This window comes from Phoxinus phoxinus, assembly GCF_949152265.1.
Source record: "Phoxinus phoxinus genome assembly, chromosome: 10".
Lineage (NCBI taxonomy): Eukaryota > Metazoa > Chordata > Actinopteri > Cypriniformes > Leuciscidae > Phoxinus > Phoxinus phoxinus.
Window position 1 is genome coordinate 17,784,044 of NC_136885.1, and position 14,974 is coordinate 17,799,017.

The following is a 14,974-nucleotide window of genomic DNA, read 5'->3' on the forward strand; positions in this document are numbered from 1 at the left end:
AGCCCGATCCGCAATCTATTTGGTAGCCATTCGATAGATTTGTGTAAGAAAAAGACCATAATTTCAGTCTTTGTTCACTGACATTGAACTCTGAGAGCAGTAGCTACTAAATCTCATTTCCGGTGAGGAGTAGGGGCACACAGGCACTACAGGGGGGTGCAGGAGGTTGGCAGAAAAAACACACAGAAAAAAGCCATTGCAACGGCGTTCAAGTGTGTGAATACCGGTTGGTGCTCTGCCTTTATAAAGCGGCACAAAACGCCAATTCCACTGCAACCCTCTACAACCCAAGTAAATCACTCACATATGTGACTAAATTTTCCTACTAGGCGACTAAATAATGCCTATCATTAGCCAATTGGCTAATAAATTGTTAGATTTCACTCGCCAGTTGCTGAGTTAGAGGCTAAGTATAAGTTTAGCACAAATATATTTTTAAAGCGCGCTAATGCAATTGATCTTAATGGCAGCGTATTCAATGCACATTAAACTGTAGTGTGAAGGTGCCGTTGATCAGCCGAGACCACTCTGTGTTTCTCACACACACACACGCAAAGAGAGAGTGAGTCTTACCACGCAGAATTGATGTGCTAAATGTAAATTATATTCTTTGTTGTATTTTTTTGTCAAATTCCAAAGTTCATTTTGGAATTATTCAGCCTTTAAGAACAAGCAGAAGCCACTGCCGGTTTCTTTGGTAGTGGGTGGAAATAATGCGCAAGTGCTCACCTATTACATCACATCCCTGTTTTGATTTCAGCAAATCAGTTCCCTTTGGACTATTTGGACAAGCAGTTTTACCCTAAATTGTTTTCCGGAGCAACATGAGGGCAAGTAAAAGATGACAGAATGTTAATTTTTGTGTGAATTATCCCTTTAAGGACATCATTGTGAATTATCACAGACAGCTATAACATATGTGAGATGGTACCTTGCGTTCTCCTTCATCTCCAGATCCATTTTCACTGTCACTGTCTGTCACCCTCTCCTTACACTTCAGGTCAATAGAGCTACCCGGATATGAGTCCTCTGAATAAGACACAATAACGGTTACAAAAGAATGACGCAATTGCTAATAAATAATCACAAAAAGAAATGTACATCTTCACATAATAATGTATTTTTAAGACCCTTATGGAATCAAGGACCAGAGGAAGTGTCCCAGAAAAATTAAGTCTGACTCACCAATGACGTCATCATCCCCCTCTTCTTCACAGATGACCATACGCTCGTCATCGCTTGTCATGTCCTCACTTACCCCCCTCTGTTGCTGAGAGAGAGCACCCCGCCTTGCAACCTGACCACCATCGCCACACATCTAAAAATACAGGAAGAGTTATTTGAGCATGAATCTCTGAAAATGTGTCACTTGCGCAAGTGGGCATCTAATACCTGTGCGAGCTCAGCGAGTGCCTGTGGATTGCCTCTCTCGCTCCTCTCCAGATTGTGCATGGCGCTCTGCGAGAAGGCACGAGGACGGGGCAATTGACCATGTCCTTCACCTCCGCCTCGCTCTGACACGCTCACCATGCCAGACCCCACACCTTTAAGCTCCATCCCCATTGAAACAGACGGAGGTTCTGAAATAGAAGAATTGAATATATATTTTGTGCATTCACAATGGAAAAAATAAACAACAGGCCACAAGTGCCCATCCCTTTTTCCCCCTTTTCAATGTAAAAGGTCTACAAAGTTTTAAAGATCAAAGAGCACGATACATAAAGTTAGTGTCTCCCAAAATAAATAATCGATTAGTAATTCCAGTCTCACTTCATTGACCTGCATACGTAACAATGTAACAAATTTGCATAATTCCCAGCTATGGTCTTCACTGGCCGCCCTCAAACACTGCAGCTTGTTGGTGTTTTGTGCATCTCAAGAAGACGCTGTTTTATGCGCTACAGAAGCATATTCTCTTTGTAAACACTTCCAAAGGATGAGGATGTGAAGAGTCAGTAGTTAAAATTACCACAGAGATACAACGGCAGTATAACCTTTTGACATATTGTTTCTCAAATCTCCGCGAGGTTAACACGTAGTTAGTAATTGGTAGTTTTTGGGTTTTATATTGTGTAGGTCTCCGGCTAACCCACATTATTTATGTCTTACTGAAATACTTCTGCTAATCAGCTGTGGGCCACTGTTACCTAAAACTGTGTCAGTTAATGCAGATTGTCTGTTATTATTACTACTTTGAGTAATAATAAAGGATGGAGCCAGATTTGTTTTACAAACTTTAATGTTACATCAGTAATTCACGTTAGTGCTCGGCTAACGTATGCACTGTTACTGATACTGTTAAGAATACAGTTCCCACATGTGCAATAAATTAGAAATATACTCAACGGTTTGTTGACGGACATACACTTGTTAATGATGATGTAGAGGAATTACAGTTGCAACATCTCATAATGTACAACAAACTGAGTAGTGTATCACTGAGAAACGTCCAGCTGAATTCGTCCTTGCGATGGAGGTTTGGGTTGAACAACTAGATTTTCATCATTGCTCCTGCGCCTCAAATTGATATGGTAAAATCAGTGTCATCATTACTGTCTTTACAGTGTGAACATTTGTTATATTGTAATGGCCATTTAGTTTCTGACACGCGCTGTAAGCGATAGACCAATCACAACAATCAGAGCAGAGCAGGCTCGCGGAAAGGAGGGATTTAAAGAGACTGAATCTTTGGACGAGTCGTTTTAGAGTCTGAGAAATTAGATAATGTGCAATGTATATTATGAGAAAATTACAGTGTTTTGTGACTGTAAAAACAAAATGTAAAGTTTAATGCAAAAAATGCATATATACACACATAATGAATTAGTTTGAGAACGTGGGGAGACTGACTCTGTTTCGCCATTCGCAGTGCTTCATGGGAGTGGGCGATTGCCCTTAGCCAGAGCTCTTCTACACAATCCAGATTGGTGCAGATTTCTTGGCACAATCGTGGCTAGTGTAGTTTTTCAGTATTAAAAAAAAATAAGCTGTGGGCTGATGGCTTCAACAAAAGTATTTACCATTGATTTACAACCTCATAGCTCACAGTAGGTTATTGTTAAAAACCAATTCCCCTTTTAAAAAAATGAATGGGATTTTTACTTCTGGAACCCGACTGTTCCAGAAGTAAAACTTACTCGAGGTTGGGGCGGGGACGGAGACCAAACTTGCCCTAATCGGTCAGCACTATATCTAACATTTCTTGATCATATACATTTTATGCCTTGAAAACTTGCAAACACTTTTAAAAAATGTCAAATTATCTAGCTTGAAGAATGACTAATCTACAAAACTAAACTAATGTTTTGCCAAGTATGCCATCATTTTCCACCCAATGTATTGCTGTCTTTGAGATTCTTAGAAATATTGATTATAAATATATATTTTGCAGCTATCTTTGTATAATCGCAAAAAAAGCAAAAACTCAGCCAAGTAATTAATAAAATCCTTATTGTTGAGCCCTGAAGCAATATACAATTAAAATTCTAAATCCTTTCAGCTATCAAAAAGGCTTATAAAATATTGAACCAATTAGATCACAATTACTTTAAAAGTAACTGCATCAGTTATTAAACAATCATTCACATTAACACAGTGCACAGTGACAGCTACACTGCTCATCCTGTTCCCCACCTGTGGTTTCTGACATGCTCCTCTCGCGGATGTCTTTGCCCCCTGGAACACCACGTCCATCGCTGCTGGATTTCTTTCTGTCCTTATTACACCATTTCCAGTCAGGATGTGCCTTAAAATGTGCCTCCTTCACCTGTGAATGCATGACAGAAACATTTACAAAGTGCTGGATTGACTTAATGGGGGTTATTTAGGTGTCTAAACATGCATATCTGCAAATGTAAGACAGTTCAAGTAACCTGAAATGCCAGGTCGTGGTATTTTTGTTTTTCTTTGGGTCCCAAGGCATACCACCACTCTCCAAGTATCTTGCTGACAGTACGGTTGTCCTGGTTTGGGTGTCTCTGATGAACCAGTGCACGATGCCGCTTGCTAAAGATCATGAACGCGTTCATGGGTCTCCGGATATGGTCTTTCTCCCTCTGTAAAGTGAAAGAGTAAGAAGGAATGAGTGAATGTGTCTGTGCAAGAGAGTGAGACTGTGCAAGCATATACTATCGTTCAAAAGTTTATTAAACTGATCAAAAGTGTCAGTACATTGTCAAGACTTACACATTGTTACAAAAGATTACTATTTCATATAAATCCTGTTGTTTTGAACTTCCTTTTAATCTAAGAATTTTTACAGTATATTGTATACAAATATACACTGAAGACTGGAGTAATTGCTGCTAAATATGAATAATTTACATTTTAAAATATATTAAAACACAACCACATTAAAAAGTCTTAGCGTCCCCAAACTTTTAAATGATAGTGTACATGTGTAAATGTTTACCTTGCCAGGACTGGTTTTGTCATCTTTGGGCAGTGCACTGAGGGACTGAGATCTACGCTTTCCAGGAGACGCAGAAATTGGCGGATCAGGAAGAACACCGGGGAAAAACCTGGACACAAAAATCCCAGTTAATATTAAATGTTAACAGAGGAGGAGAATCAGTGGGGGACCCAACAGTATGCGTTGATTATCCCAGTATAATACTATACTGATATATTTCCCCATCTACCTCTACTAAACATGTAAACCGCTCACTCTGAACCAATCTCAATTTCTTGCTTACAACAAGGAATATTTTTCCTCACATTACAAGCATCACTACAAAAGAAGCATTTGATCCCAGAGGCCTATTTTAAACAAGCAGGAGATCCCACCATCATCATCAGAGTTATTTTATTAATTGCTGAGATATTAGGATAATGTGTTTTTACTTGCATGCACATGATTTTTAAGATGGATTTTTCTATTATACAAGTATTTTGGTATTAGTTAACTGATAATTATTACACTGTCACGAGCGTATAGCTACTGTGGACCAAAACAGGCTCAAAAGATTCTCCAATTTCACTTTTGCAACCCTCAGGGCCCTTCACTGTGCCGTGAAACAATACAGCAGAAAGCACCGAGCCAATTACTGAAAACTGCAATGCACAGTGTCAATGAGCTACTGCTTTGCAGCCCACCGCCAAGACCGCACAGAGCTGCATAGAGCACATCTGTAATATCCAGTGTACAATATTAAAGAGATGGATGCTTCACAAATGTCAATAACACCTTAATGCAAAGATAATACAATAAGCGTAACGGGTAAAGCGCATTTAGCAGGAACTGTACCAGATGACTTGATGATTACACAGGGAGCAGAATTTTATATGTGAATTATAAGGGAGAGGGAAAAACAAGTGAGAGAAGTGTATTCAGATGACAGTTCATTAATGTAAATGCTGCTGTCATTAATAGACACAGAAGAAAGTGGAATGCTTTTGTTCTCCCTTTCTTTGTGGTGCCATTATACAGCTCTTTCCACAAAAAGGAATACCAGCAACAAAACACATTCAAACTGAATGACGCATCTCGAACACAACACACACTAGACCACTCACGGATCATCCACGTCACTTTCTGTTTCACTGTCAGGTCTCTCTCGCTCCGCATCCTTCTCTCTCTCCGGGGGTAGTTCATCAGCGGAGGGTGTGGGGCGTGAGGAAGGGTTATGTGCTCCCTCTATAATCTCCTTCAGCACTGACCCGCTTTGAGACTCTGAAAGTGAAAGACGAGTTATTCATTACAGCATCTTTAATGAATCCCTCCAATCTAGCAACCTCGGGGGTCAATCGTTGCACTGGGTAATGGCTAAATTACAGAGGCTAGAGTTACATTGAGTCACTGCAGATGTGACAGGGGAGGCCAAATACCAAATAACAGAATCCGGACTATCCCAGGGAATATGCTTCCAAATGTTTTTAATATCAACCACAACATTTTTTTTATAATCTCAAAGGTGATAACAAGCTAATTTTGGAATCAAACAATGGCTGTACAAAGTAAATTACCTTTCTTCAGAGAAGCTGTCTGCGGATGACTGACAGTTTGTTGGCCCTCACCAGGTTGTGCCGATGGATCTGATTGGGTGGGTGCCAGGAAAGGGACCAATGAATGCCAAGGAAACACTGGAACCGATCTGGGCTCAACATTAGTCCACACTACAGGAGAAAATAACAGAGCATTATTCATCCAGTATTAACACAAAGTAATAAACCAGATCAACCGCTAAATCAAAGCCTGACAAGCCACATAAATGAAGATGTATATAATAAATATTGTACCATTAGCTGCTTGAAATATAAAAATGTCTCAATATTTATTTATGATGTTGATGATATGTACACATTTCAGTGTCCCTCTCCATAATATCTAAACCATTAGTAATTTTACAAAAGCCATCAAAATGAAAGAGGAAGAGCAAGGATAACAGACCAAAATATCTCAAATGATTTAAGATGCAGGCTAACAAGTAATATTATTTATGAAAGCTATCATGTTGTTAAACCGAGCTATCATACAGATTTAAATATTATAAGAGTAAACTAATGTAGCTTCAGTATAATTTTGTTTCACGAGTGTCATACATTACAAAAAAGTCTGACTGTCATGAATACAGTAAGTGCATGGACATATTGTTTCCGAATGATATGGAAAAAAGCAGTATTTGGCGCCAAATAATCACTTCAAAATAATATGAATCAGGCAGGAACAGAATAGTTTGTGTCGTGATGCCGTTACAACTACAATGCCACGATTTACGAATACTTAATTTCGTCTGCAAAACAGTTTATTTGTCTCCTATAAGGGAAAGAAAATTCAGACACGTTGAGTAATAATGACTGACCAAACATGCTGAGTCCTTGGCGAAGATACTGCGGGCTTTCCGATGAAAACATGGTTGAGTTAGAGGCTTGAAATGTTTTTTTGTTTGTTTGTTTTTTAAAGGAAAAACTTCACAAACATGTAATATTAAATATGAGTACTGTTTCAAACGTGCATCTGATACAAGGTAAAAACAAGTCCTTGTGACTAAAAATGAAGTATCCACATGATGCTTTTCCCAGACAGGTGATGTTGAGTCCAGCGATGAAAATACGCGGCCATAATCGATGCTGCCAGCATCCGTCTACTGGAGTTTCATGTTGGTACCAAATGTTCTTGTTATGACATGCCGTTGTGTAGCCACACTAATCTTTAGTTCATGGTCGCGTCCCTCTATTTTCTCAGATTTATTAGCTCAGACACCAGATCATATTCGAGTAAAAATGATGACAGCGTGCTATCAGGTGCCGCACAGAAGAGAGTAAAGCGGCGTTCCACCTCCAGGCACGCGCAGATGATAACAAATGACGATCTTGGCGTTAAAACACTTTCGTGTAAACAGTTACTATTATATAGACTGCTTCGGTTCGAAATGCGGAAACGGGGTTTGGTTTATTTGGATGATGTAGTTTATTTTTGGTCCTGTTTGCCCCCTCCTTGTCCGAGCTTGTTTACATTGACGGATAGCTGCGGGGATGAAGGGGTTAAGTAGGCCTCTCGGTCATCCTCGCGCTCGAGTAGTGCAACAGTCCGCGACCTGAGCTCACCTCAGCCCAGGGGATATACATGTACAAGATCACGATTAATAATTAATTTGGCAACAAATTACATTTATAAAAATAAAATAGCAATACAGGCATTAAATAACCAATGCCTAAAACGTGAACACGGTTATCTTAGTAAATCGTCGCGAAAATGGGAAGCCCAAATCTGCCAAATTAGCAGGTTAGCATGGTCATGGTGCTACTACACCCGCAGTACGAGTGTAATTTATTCTTTGGGTTGCGACACACAACGGAAGCGATTTTCTATTTAAAAAGATTAACGAAAGATAATATCCTTCAGGCAGGGAAGTGATACGTATCAAATGCTTAATAATAAAAGGCCATAATACACATCTGTCTTTTTCACGTGGCCACTATTATTCTCCCTGGCTGTCAGTGCACTTTATCAGATCCACATCCTGTTTCAAATCTGATCCAAATTCATCAGTTTGGCGTACATAGCCTGGTTTCCCGACTAATATCTGATTGACAAACGCATAATTACATCCTGCATAGCATACAAGTAACCGGACTCATTCTGTGCTGCCACTTTGGTTTAGGGGCTGCATGTGGGAGATCCGGACCTGGTTTCAGCAGCTCAGTTCCAGATGAGTCCGTCCCCTCGGGAACGCCCCTGGTATCGCATCCGCACCGCCGGCCGCTACAACAGAACCTGTCCTCATGTCACGGCGCAAAACTGTAGCACTACACAAAACACTCAGATTTAAAAAAGGGAAGAAACGACCGTGTCCGGCAGTGAGAAACTAAAGCCAGAGAAATAGGCAAGCAACACCTGACCAACAATCATTAGTTACACTGTAGTAGCACTGTAGCTGTTCGTTGTAATTACTGTTCGTGATACACTCAAAATCTTTTGTATTCCGAATTTTGAACTAGTCCTCGTGCCACTTAAATTGTCTACACTTTGCTATAAATACTAGTTCGCCAAAAAATTCCACTTTTGACTATATCCAGAATAATAATAGCAGCATCTCATATTGTCAAAGAAAATGAAACCCCTGTAGATTGTACAACCGCACGCTGATCCTCTAATCCTTAACGCGGAAAGCATCGTTTTGTCTTGCTTTCCTTAATCTTACACTTTTCCTTTGGAGGGTTTATTTTGATCAAGTTCAATCTGAATCAGCATTAAAAACGAAGCACGTTTCCCTTAAACTGAATTCTAGTTGCAGCGACTTCTCTTGTTAAATGCCCGCTCCGACACCCCCTCCCTCGCACACACCCCGGCCCCAATAAGTCTCATCCAAAGAGCTAATCGTGCAGTAAACTCCTCGCCTTCGGCTCTGACACACTCGTGAAACTAGTAAGAAATCCACTAACATATGACTGCGCGAAACGGCCAAACTCCGCCGTGCTCTAACCCGCTACGGACAACGGCGGGGAAATACAAAACAGAAAAGCTGGTCAGAGATGATCCGGCGCAGTGCTGTTGTGATGAAATGACGGATTTTAATAGTAAGAAGAACAGCCCCTAAAGTCCAGTGCGGTTCTCCTGCATCAGGGTCACTTTCCGATCCGAGGCGACCCGCGGCGGCTCACGCGCTCCTCTCTGCTCGCTCTGTAGGTGCTCGTAGTAAAGAAGCCGTTGTCTCATAACATCACTCAGTTGGCCACGACTCTTCCCTCGATTTCTCTCTCTCTCATTTCGCAAACCCGTTCTTTCTTTCTCTTTCCCTCCCTCTTCCTCCTGTGGTATAGTAGACTGCCCTCTTTCGTTCTACCAGCGTGTGTGTCAACCTCGCCCAGCCCGTGACCCGCCTTTTACTCTTCGAATGCTATCTAAGATTGGTCTACGACGCAACCTATCGTAAGACAATCCGACACGCTGATTGGTGGAAGCGTGCGTTGGAATGTCAGTCATATGCAAATCTGCTTTGCCTTTCGTCGTCTCACTGGACGCGGCTGAAAACGAGCTAATAAATAATTAACACGCGAAAGAATCTGGGGCATGACTTTACGTGGGTTCTAGTGATATTTGGTCCCACGGTGACGTTGAAGCTGCCGCGGTACTCTTAACTGGCAAAGAGGCACAGCATGTCACAACAGGAACTATACATATTCGGGGATTTGTTTATTATGGGTTAACGAATGCATTATTTTAGGACAATTTTATAAGGCATGTGTGACAACAAATCCTCATATAGCCTGGACAAACTCTCTCCCTTCATAACAGTAGTTTAAATGTAATACTATTATTTGTGGTCATTTCAAAGAAGAGGGCGCCATAATCACACTAAAATATTAGATCTATTTAAAGGGATAGTTCACCCAAAAATGAAAATTCTGTCATCATTTACTCACCCTCAAGTTGTTCCGAACCTGTATGAATTTATTTATTCTGCTGAACACAAAAGAAGATATTTTTTAAGAATGGGGATAACCAAATGGTTTCTGGTCCCCATTGACTTCCATTGTATTTTTTTCCATATATAGAAGTCAATGGGATCTATCAACTGTGTTTTGTTACTGATATTCTTTAAAATATCTTTTTTTCTGTTCAGCAGAAGAAAGAAATTCATACAGGTTTGGAACAACATGAGGGTGAGTAAATGATGACAAAATTTTCGTTTTTTGGGTGTAGCCTACTATCCCTTTACTTTTAAAACAGACAAGCTTATATTTTATTTATCCACATAAAGTAAATGAAACGAATTACAATTTAAGTAATTGCAATACATTTAACATAAATTTGGCGTCGAAATAACGTTTTTTACAAAAAAATATACATACACTAATGTTTGTGTAACTAATGCAAAAATAACTTGAGGAAACTGAACGTCAACTTCCCCTCACACTAAAGCCACATCAACTCCAGTCAATATGAATTGTCAAAATAAGGCACAAGCATTGCCAACAAATGCAAACTGATCTCTTTGCTCACACAGTAAACTCACAATTTGCACATTTTCTACACTGCAATTTTCAACACTTTAGTTCACAATGGACCCTTTTCACATTTCCTTGTTTCTCAGAAGCAGAAGTCATCATAGTTGGGTAAACTTCTATAACAGTGAATGAGAGACTACATTAGATATATATTTTTTGTGTTTCCATCTGCTCAAATAGCAGAAGAAAAACTCCACAATAGTGTTTTCACAACTTTCAAAAAGAGGAAAAAAATAGAGAGAGATTGATAACCGCAGTCAGAAGAGAGAAAGACGTCAATTTTACCGTCACTCCCACAGCCGCTGCATTAGAAACACCGTTACATGAGCAGCGTTAACTAGTTTATTATAAATTGATGCAAAGGCAATATAATAGAAAGTATATAAATAGTGTTAAGTGTTATAAATGTACATACATTTAATATATAAATAAAACTTTGCAGGATTTTATGTCATCACAGTCTGTGAAAAGGGACCCTATTCAACAGTTAGCTACGGCCCTCGAATCTGATTGGTTGAGCTGATTGCCAAGAGTGATATTTAGTATAGCAGCACTGGGATGTTACATAGTTTTTATCACTCTGCTGGTTTATGTTCATGGCGTTGGTATTATTTATTGTGTATAAAACTATTGTATAATAGCAACCTCACACTCGCAATTGTGCTGATTGACTGTAAATCAGGTTATATTCAGTAATTGCTCTTGCTCATGTGAACCGTACACCTGTCTGCAGTACACTTCTCAGGAGTGAAAAGTGAGGGCAAGAGTATGGTTTTGGTCTTTATTGGCTAGTTAAAAGAACACAAATAAGATTTGTCATTGGGTACCATATGTTTTCTTGGAGACCATACAGCTGTACAAACGTCACAAATGTTAAAAAGACCAGCAAAAAACAAAGCCAAATGAAGAAAGAGAGAATAATTCCGATGGATTCACATGCCATCGTGTTTCCCCATCTTTTACTATATATTGTACATATACTAAAGCACAGCGAACTTTGTTTTGGTTGAGTGCAGTAATATAGGTCAGAGAATAAACTTGTGACCACGCTTACTGCCATCAGGACATTGACCACTGAGTTGGCTGATAGTGGTAAGGTGACTGTAAAAAAAACACTATTATCAGTGTATACAACTCTCAGGCAGCATGACAGGGGCATGCTCACGGCGCCTAGTGTGAGCGGGCCGGTGTGTGGGTCTATGTGTGTGCGCTGAGTTCACTGACTGGTTTGTTTGTATGGGTCAGAGGGGTTTTGGCCATGTGCCCAGTGTCAGGCAGTCCCCTCACAAACAGTCACGCTACAATGGGGAAGATTTGTGTGTGAGAGAGAGAAAAAACAAAGACATTGTAGACATAATAAGCGTAGTAACATTTTCCACACAAAAGAGTGACCAAATAATATTATATTATTACCACATACTATTATCTGAGTAATACATTCCACACTATATTTATGCCAGAATATTATCCTACATATTACATACACTAATAAACAGAAATACACTAAAAAAAAAATCAGTGGCCGTGGAATGTTTGAGAAAAGAGAGCGAAAATGGGTGGGAAGGGGAAACTGTGCAAGTCAGGTGAGTAAAAATAGAACAAGAGTCATTCTATGGAGAGGAGGGGAGGAGGGAATTGTGGAAGTTGTGAAAACAGGGCCTCGCTCGCTGTGTGTGGGAAGGTGGTAATCGAACGACAGGAAAGGAGAGACAAAAAGTCTGCAAATGGACTAAGAATAAGGACTTATGATAGAAAACGTGATTATGTGGGCACACATATTTACACAGTCTCCACTGATGTACTGAAATCCATGCACATCAGACTGAAGTAAGAATGTGTTATTAAAAGACATGTCTCCTCTATATAACACAATGTCAGAGCAATGGGAGGGGCTCTTCATTCTCAGCCACTGAGCTTGTGCGGAGCTCCTGGCAACAGCCAATGAGGGAGGGCCAAAACCTTCCAACTCAGACTATGATTATAGTAAACAAGTTCTTAACTCTTTCCTTGCTGATTCCTGCTAGAATGACTCACAGCAAAATATAACATCAATCAGTCACTACTTCTTACATTAATAAAATGTACATATCTAAATACATGAAAATGGCAGTAAAATATAAAAAAAATAAACAGTCCGTTGTGAGTGACCGTTCTCACAAACATTTTCCTCTTACCAATCATTGTTTTTATATGATTAAAAGACAATCTCAAAAAGCCCACTCCCCATTTCCATAGCAACAGCTTTATGGGTACTGTTACTCATGCCACTTTGGTGACCACTGACCATGGTATCTACACACACACAACCCTTTTGTGAGATATTTATATCACTACTGCTGCTGCCATCTGCCAGTACCAGCATTCCAGCTATTTTCCAAAGGACAAATCGAGGGGAAAAGAAATGACCAAAAATCCAGCATGTTGGATTTCTGTACATATCTGTTGATTCACTAACTCATAACTATTTTTTCCACAGCTAAGAATCTGTTGCAGGTCCATGAAATGCACCCGAGATATATAAATAAAAAAAGGTAGTTCTGAAACTGTATGCAGCTAGGTTTCTTGAGTGCTTGTAATGGCACACTCTTCTCACATGGCGGCAGCACCGTTCTATGGGAAAAAACCAAGGCGCTCACAGCTCTGGCAGACACACAATTGAGTGAAGGAGAGATTACAGCCAGAGACGGGGGCTTTTATGTGAATGTATGTGCAAGAGTCTTACGAGAATACATTTTTAGATCCTGCGATCTCCCTTGAGATATAACATAGAAATCAAACATTCAGTGAATACTAACATGCACCTTAAAATATAGATTACGAGGAAAAATGGCACTTAATATAGTAATGAAAAAATACTGCATAACATGCTGACTATATTTATAGAAATGTATACATGTTTGTGTTGTCAAGGAGAAACCTTCGACAAAAAAGGAATTCCCAGGAAAACTCTGATCAGAGAACAGCAAGACTTCTGCACTGCACCAGAGAGAGAGAGAGAGAGAGAGAGAGAGAGAGAGAGAGAGAGAGAGAGGTGAGGGAAAAGAGTAGAAAAGGCCGACACAAATAAGTGGGTGAAAAGAAAAAATTAAAGAGAATGACTACACCAATGATGAAAAGGGAGACACTGTTCTACCATATTAGTGATAAACATTGCAGAGTTAGACTACACGACAGATGGCGACTCGAAACTCTGCACATAAATGGAAGAGATCCTGTTCTATGCACTACTGAGCCAGAGACCTATCGGAAATGCTGCATCAAATACGGACAAAATTACACTATAGCCCCAAATAAAAACAGTCTACAGTACGTAAAATGTAATTAAAGTGATGAGTTGAAGTTTAAGACAGATGCTGTATATATTTATATATTATTCTCTTTTATTTAGTTAAACATTTGCAACATAAAGCTGATGTTTATAGTAACTGTTCTCAGTTGTGAAATAAATCATATAAAAATTTCTTTGCACTTTTGGGGAAAATAACAGTAAACATGCATAACTGATTAGGACAACACATACTTATATATATATATATGGATGGACTAATCCACTGTAAATTTTCTTTAATCCTAAACAACCACATTCACTCGCTACGTAAATACATCTGAAATAAGAACACACACACACACACACACACACACACACACACACACACACACACACGGGATTTTACTGCACATTCCATAAACTTCTATTGTTTTTTATATACAGCTAGTTATATAAACCTAACCCTAATATTAACAGAAAACTTTCTGCATTTTTACAATAAGAAACAGCAGCTTTTACCAATTTTTACAAATGAGGATGTACTAAAATAAGGTTTGGGAGGATTTGTTAGATTTAGCTCACATCTGGGTTCACACACACACACACACACACACACGCTGATGCACCTATCACTACGAGGACATTTTATACTGGATTGTATAAATTATTTTTATACTATACAAATTGTATATTCTAACCCTTAGGATAACCCTCACAGAAAACAATGTCCCCACGAGATCAAACATTTCTGATATTACTATACTTTATTTGTCCCCATAACATAGGGTTTACCAGGACCACACACACAGAAAGAAAAAAAAGAAAAAATTAAGAAAAACTAAATTTCTCTTAAAAATAAATGCTGACTCCTCTGTCTAACAAACTTTTAGTAATAAAATGTTTTTTATGTATGAATTAAAAGGTTACCAATTATCATAAAAAATTGGCAGCATTGCTAAATGTATATGTACCACAATCAGCTGATCAGCTAAAGAAAAAAGAAAAAAACAGTTAAGTATATTCGGTTTAATTTAGCATGAGATATTAAAAAGATATTAATAATTGCTATTTTCAGAAAAATATTTATTATTTAAATTTCAATAATTACATTTCAGAGTATTGGTCTCCTATAATCCTTGTAGGTTAACCTCAGAGGTTAGCTCTCATTCGTGTATACAGCAATACAACATTCCATTAAAAAGATGCACACAAAAACTTTTGTGCAGATTCTATGAATTTATGGATTATTTTTCTTTT

General features: G+C 39.0%; 1 protein-coding gene across 2 annotated transcripts in view; it reads right to left on the reverse strand.

Annotated features, from left to right (window-relative positions):
* cicb (capicua transcriptional repressor b) overlaps positions 1-14,974 on the reverse strand; it is a 43,489-nt gene that overhangs the window by 13,824 nt on the left and 14,691 nt on the right. Inside the window, exons 1-9 of one of the 2 annotated variants that reach the window (XM_079626657.1) lie at positions 6,801-9,333; positions 5,965-6,114; positions 5,515-5,671; positions 4,412-4,520; positions 3,873-4,055; positions 3,634-3,766; positions 1,393-1,580; positions 1,186-1,318; positions 932-1,029 (exon numbers count right to left, since the gene is read on the reverse strand). In XM_079626657.1, coding sequence (XP_079482783.1) covers positions 932-1,029; positions 1,186-1,318; positions 1,393-1,580; positions 3,634-3,766; positions 3,873-4,055; positions 4,412-4,520; positions 5,515-5,671; positions 5,965-6,114; positions 6,801-6,852 — 1,203 coding nt within the window. In that variant the 5' untranslated portion in view covers positions 6,853-9,333. Of the gene's footprint in view, positions 1-931; positions 1,030-1,185; positions 1,319-1,392; positions 1,581-3,633; positions 3,767-3,872; positions 4,056-4,411; positions 4,521-5,514; positions 5,672-5,964; positions 6,115-6,800; positions 9,334-14,974 lie in introns of those variants that run through there. The other variant, XM_079626656.1, reaches the window with a different exon arrangement.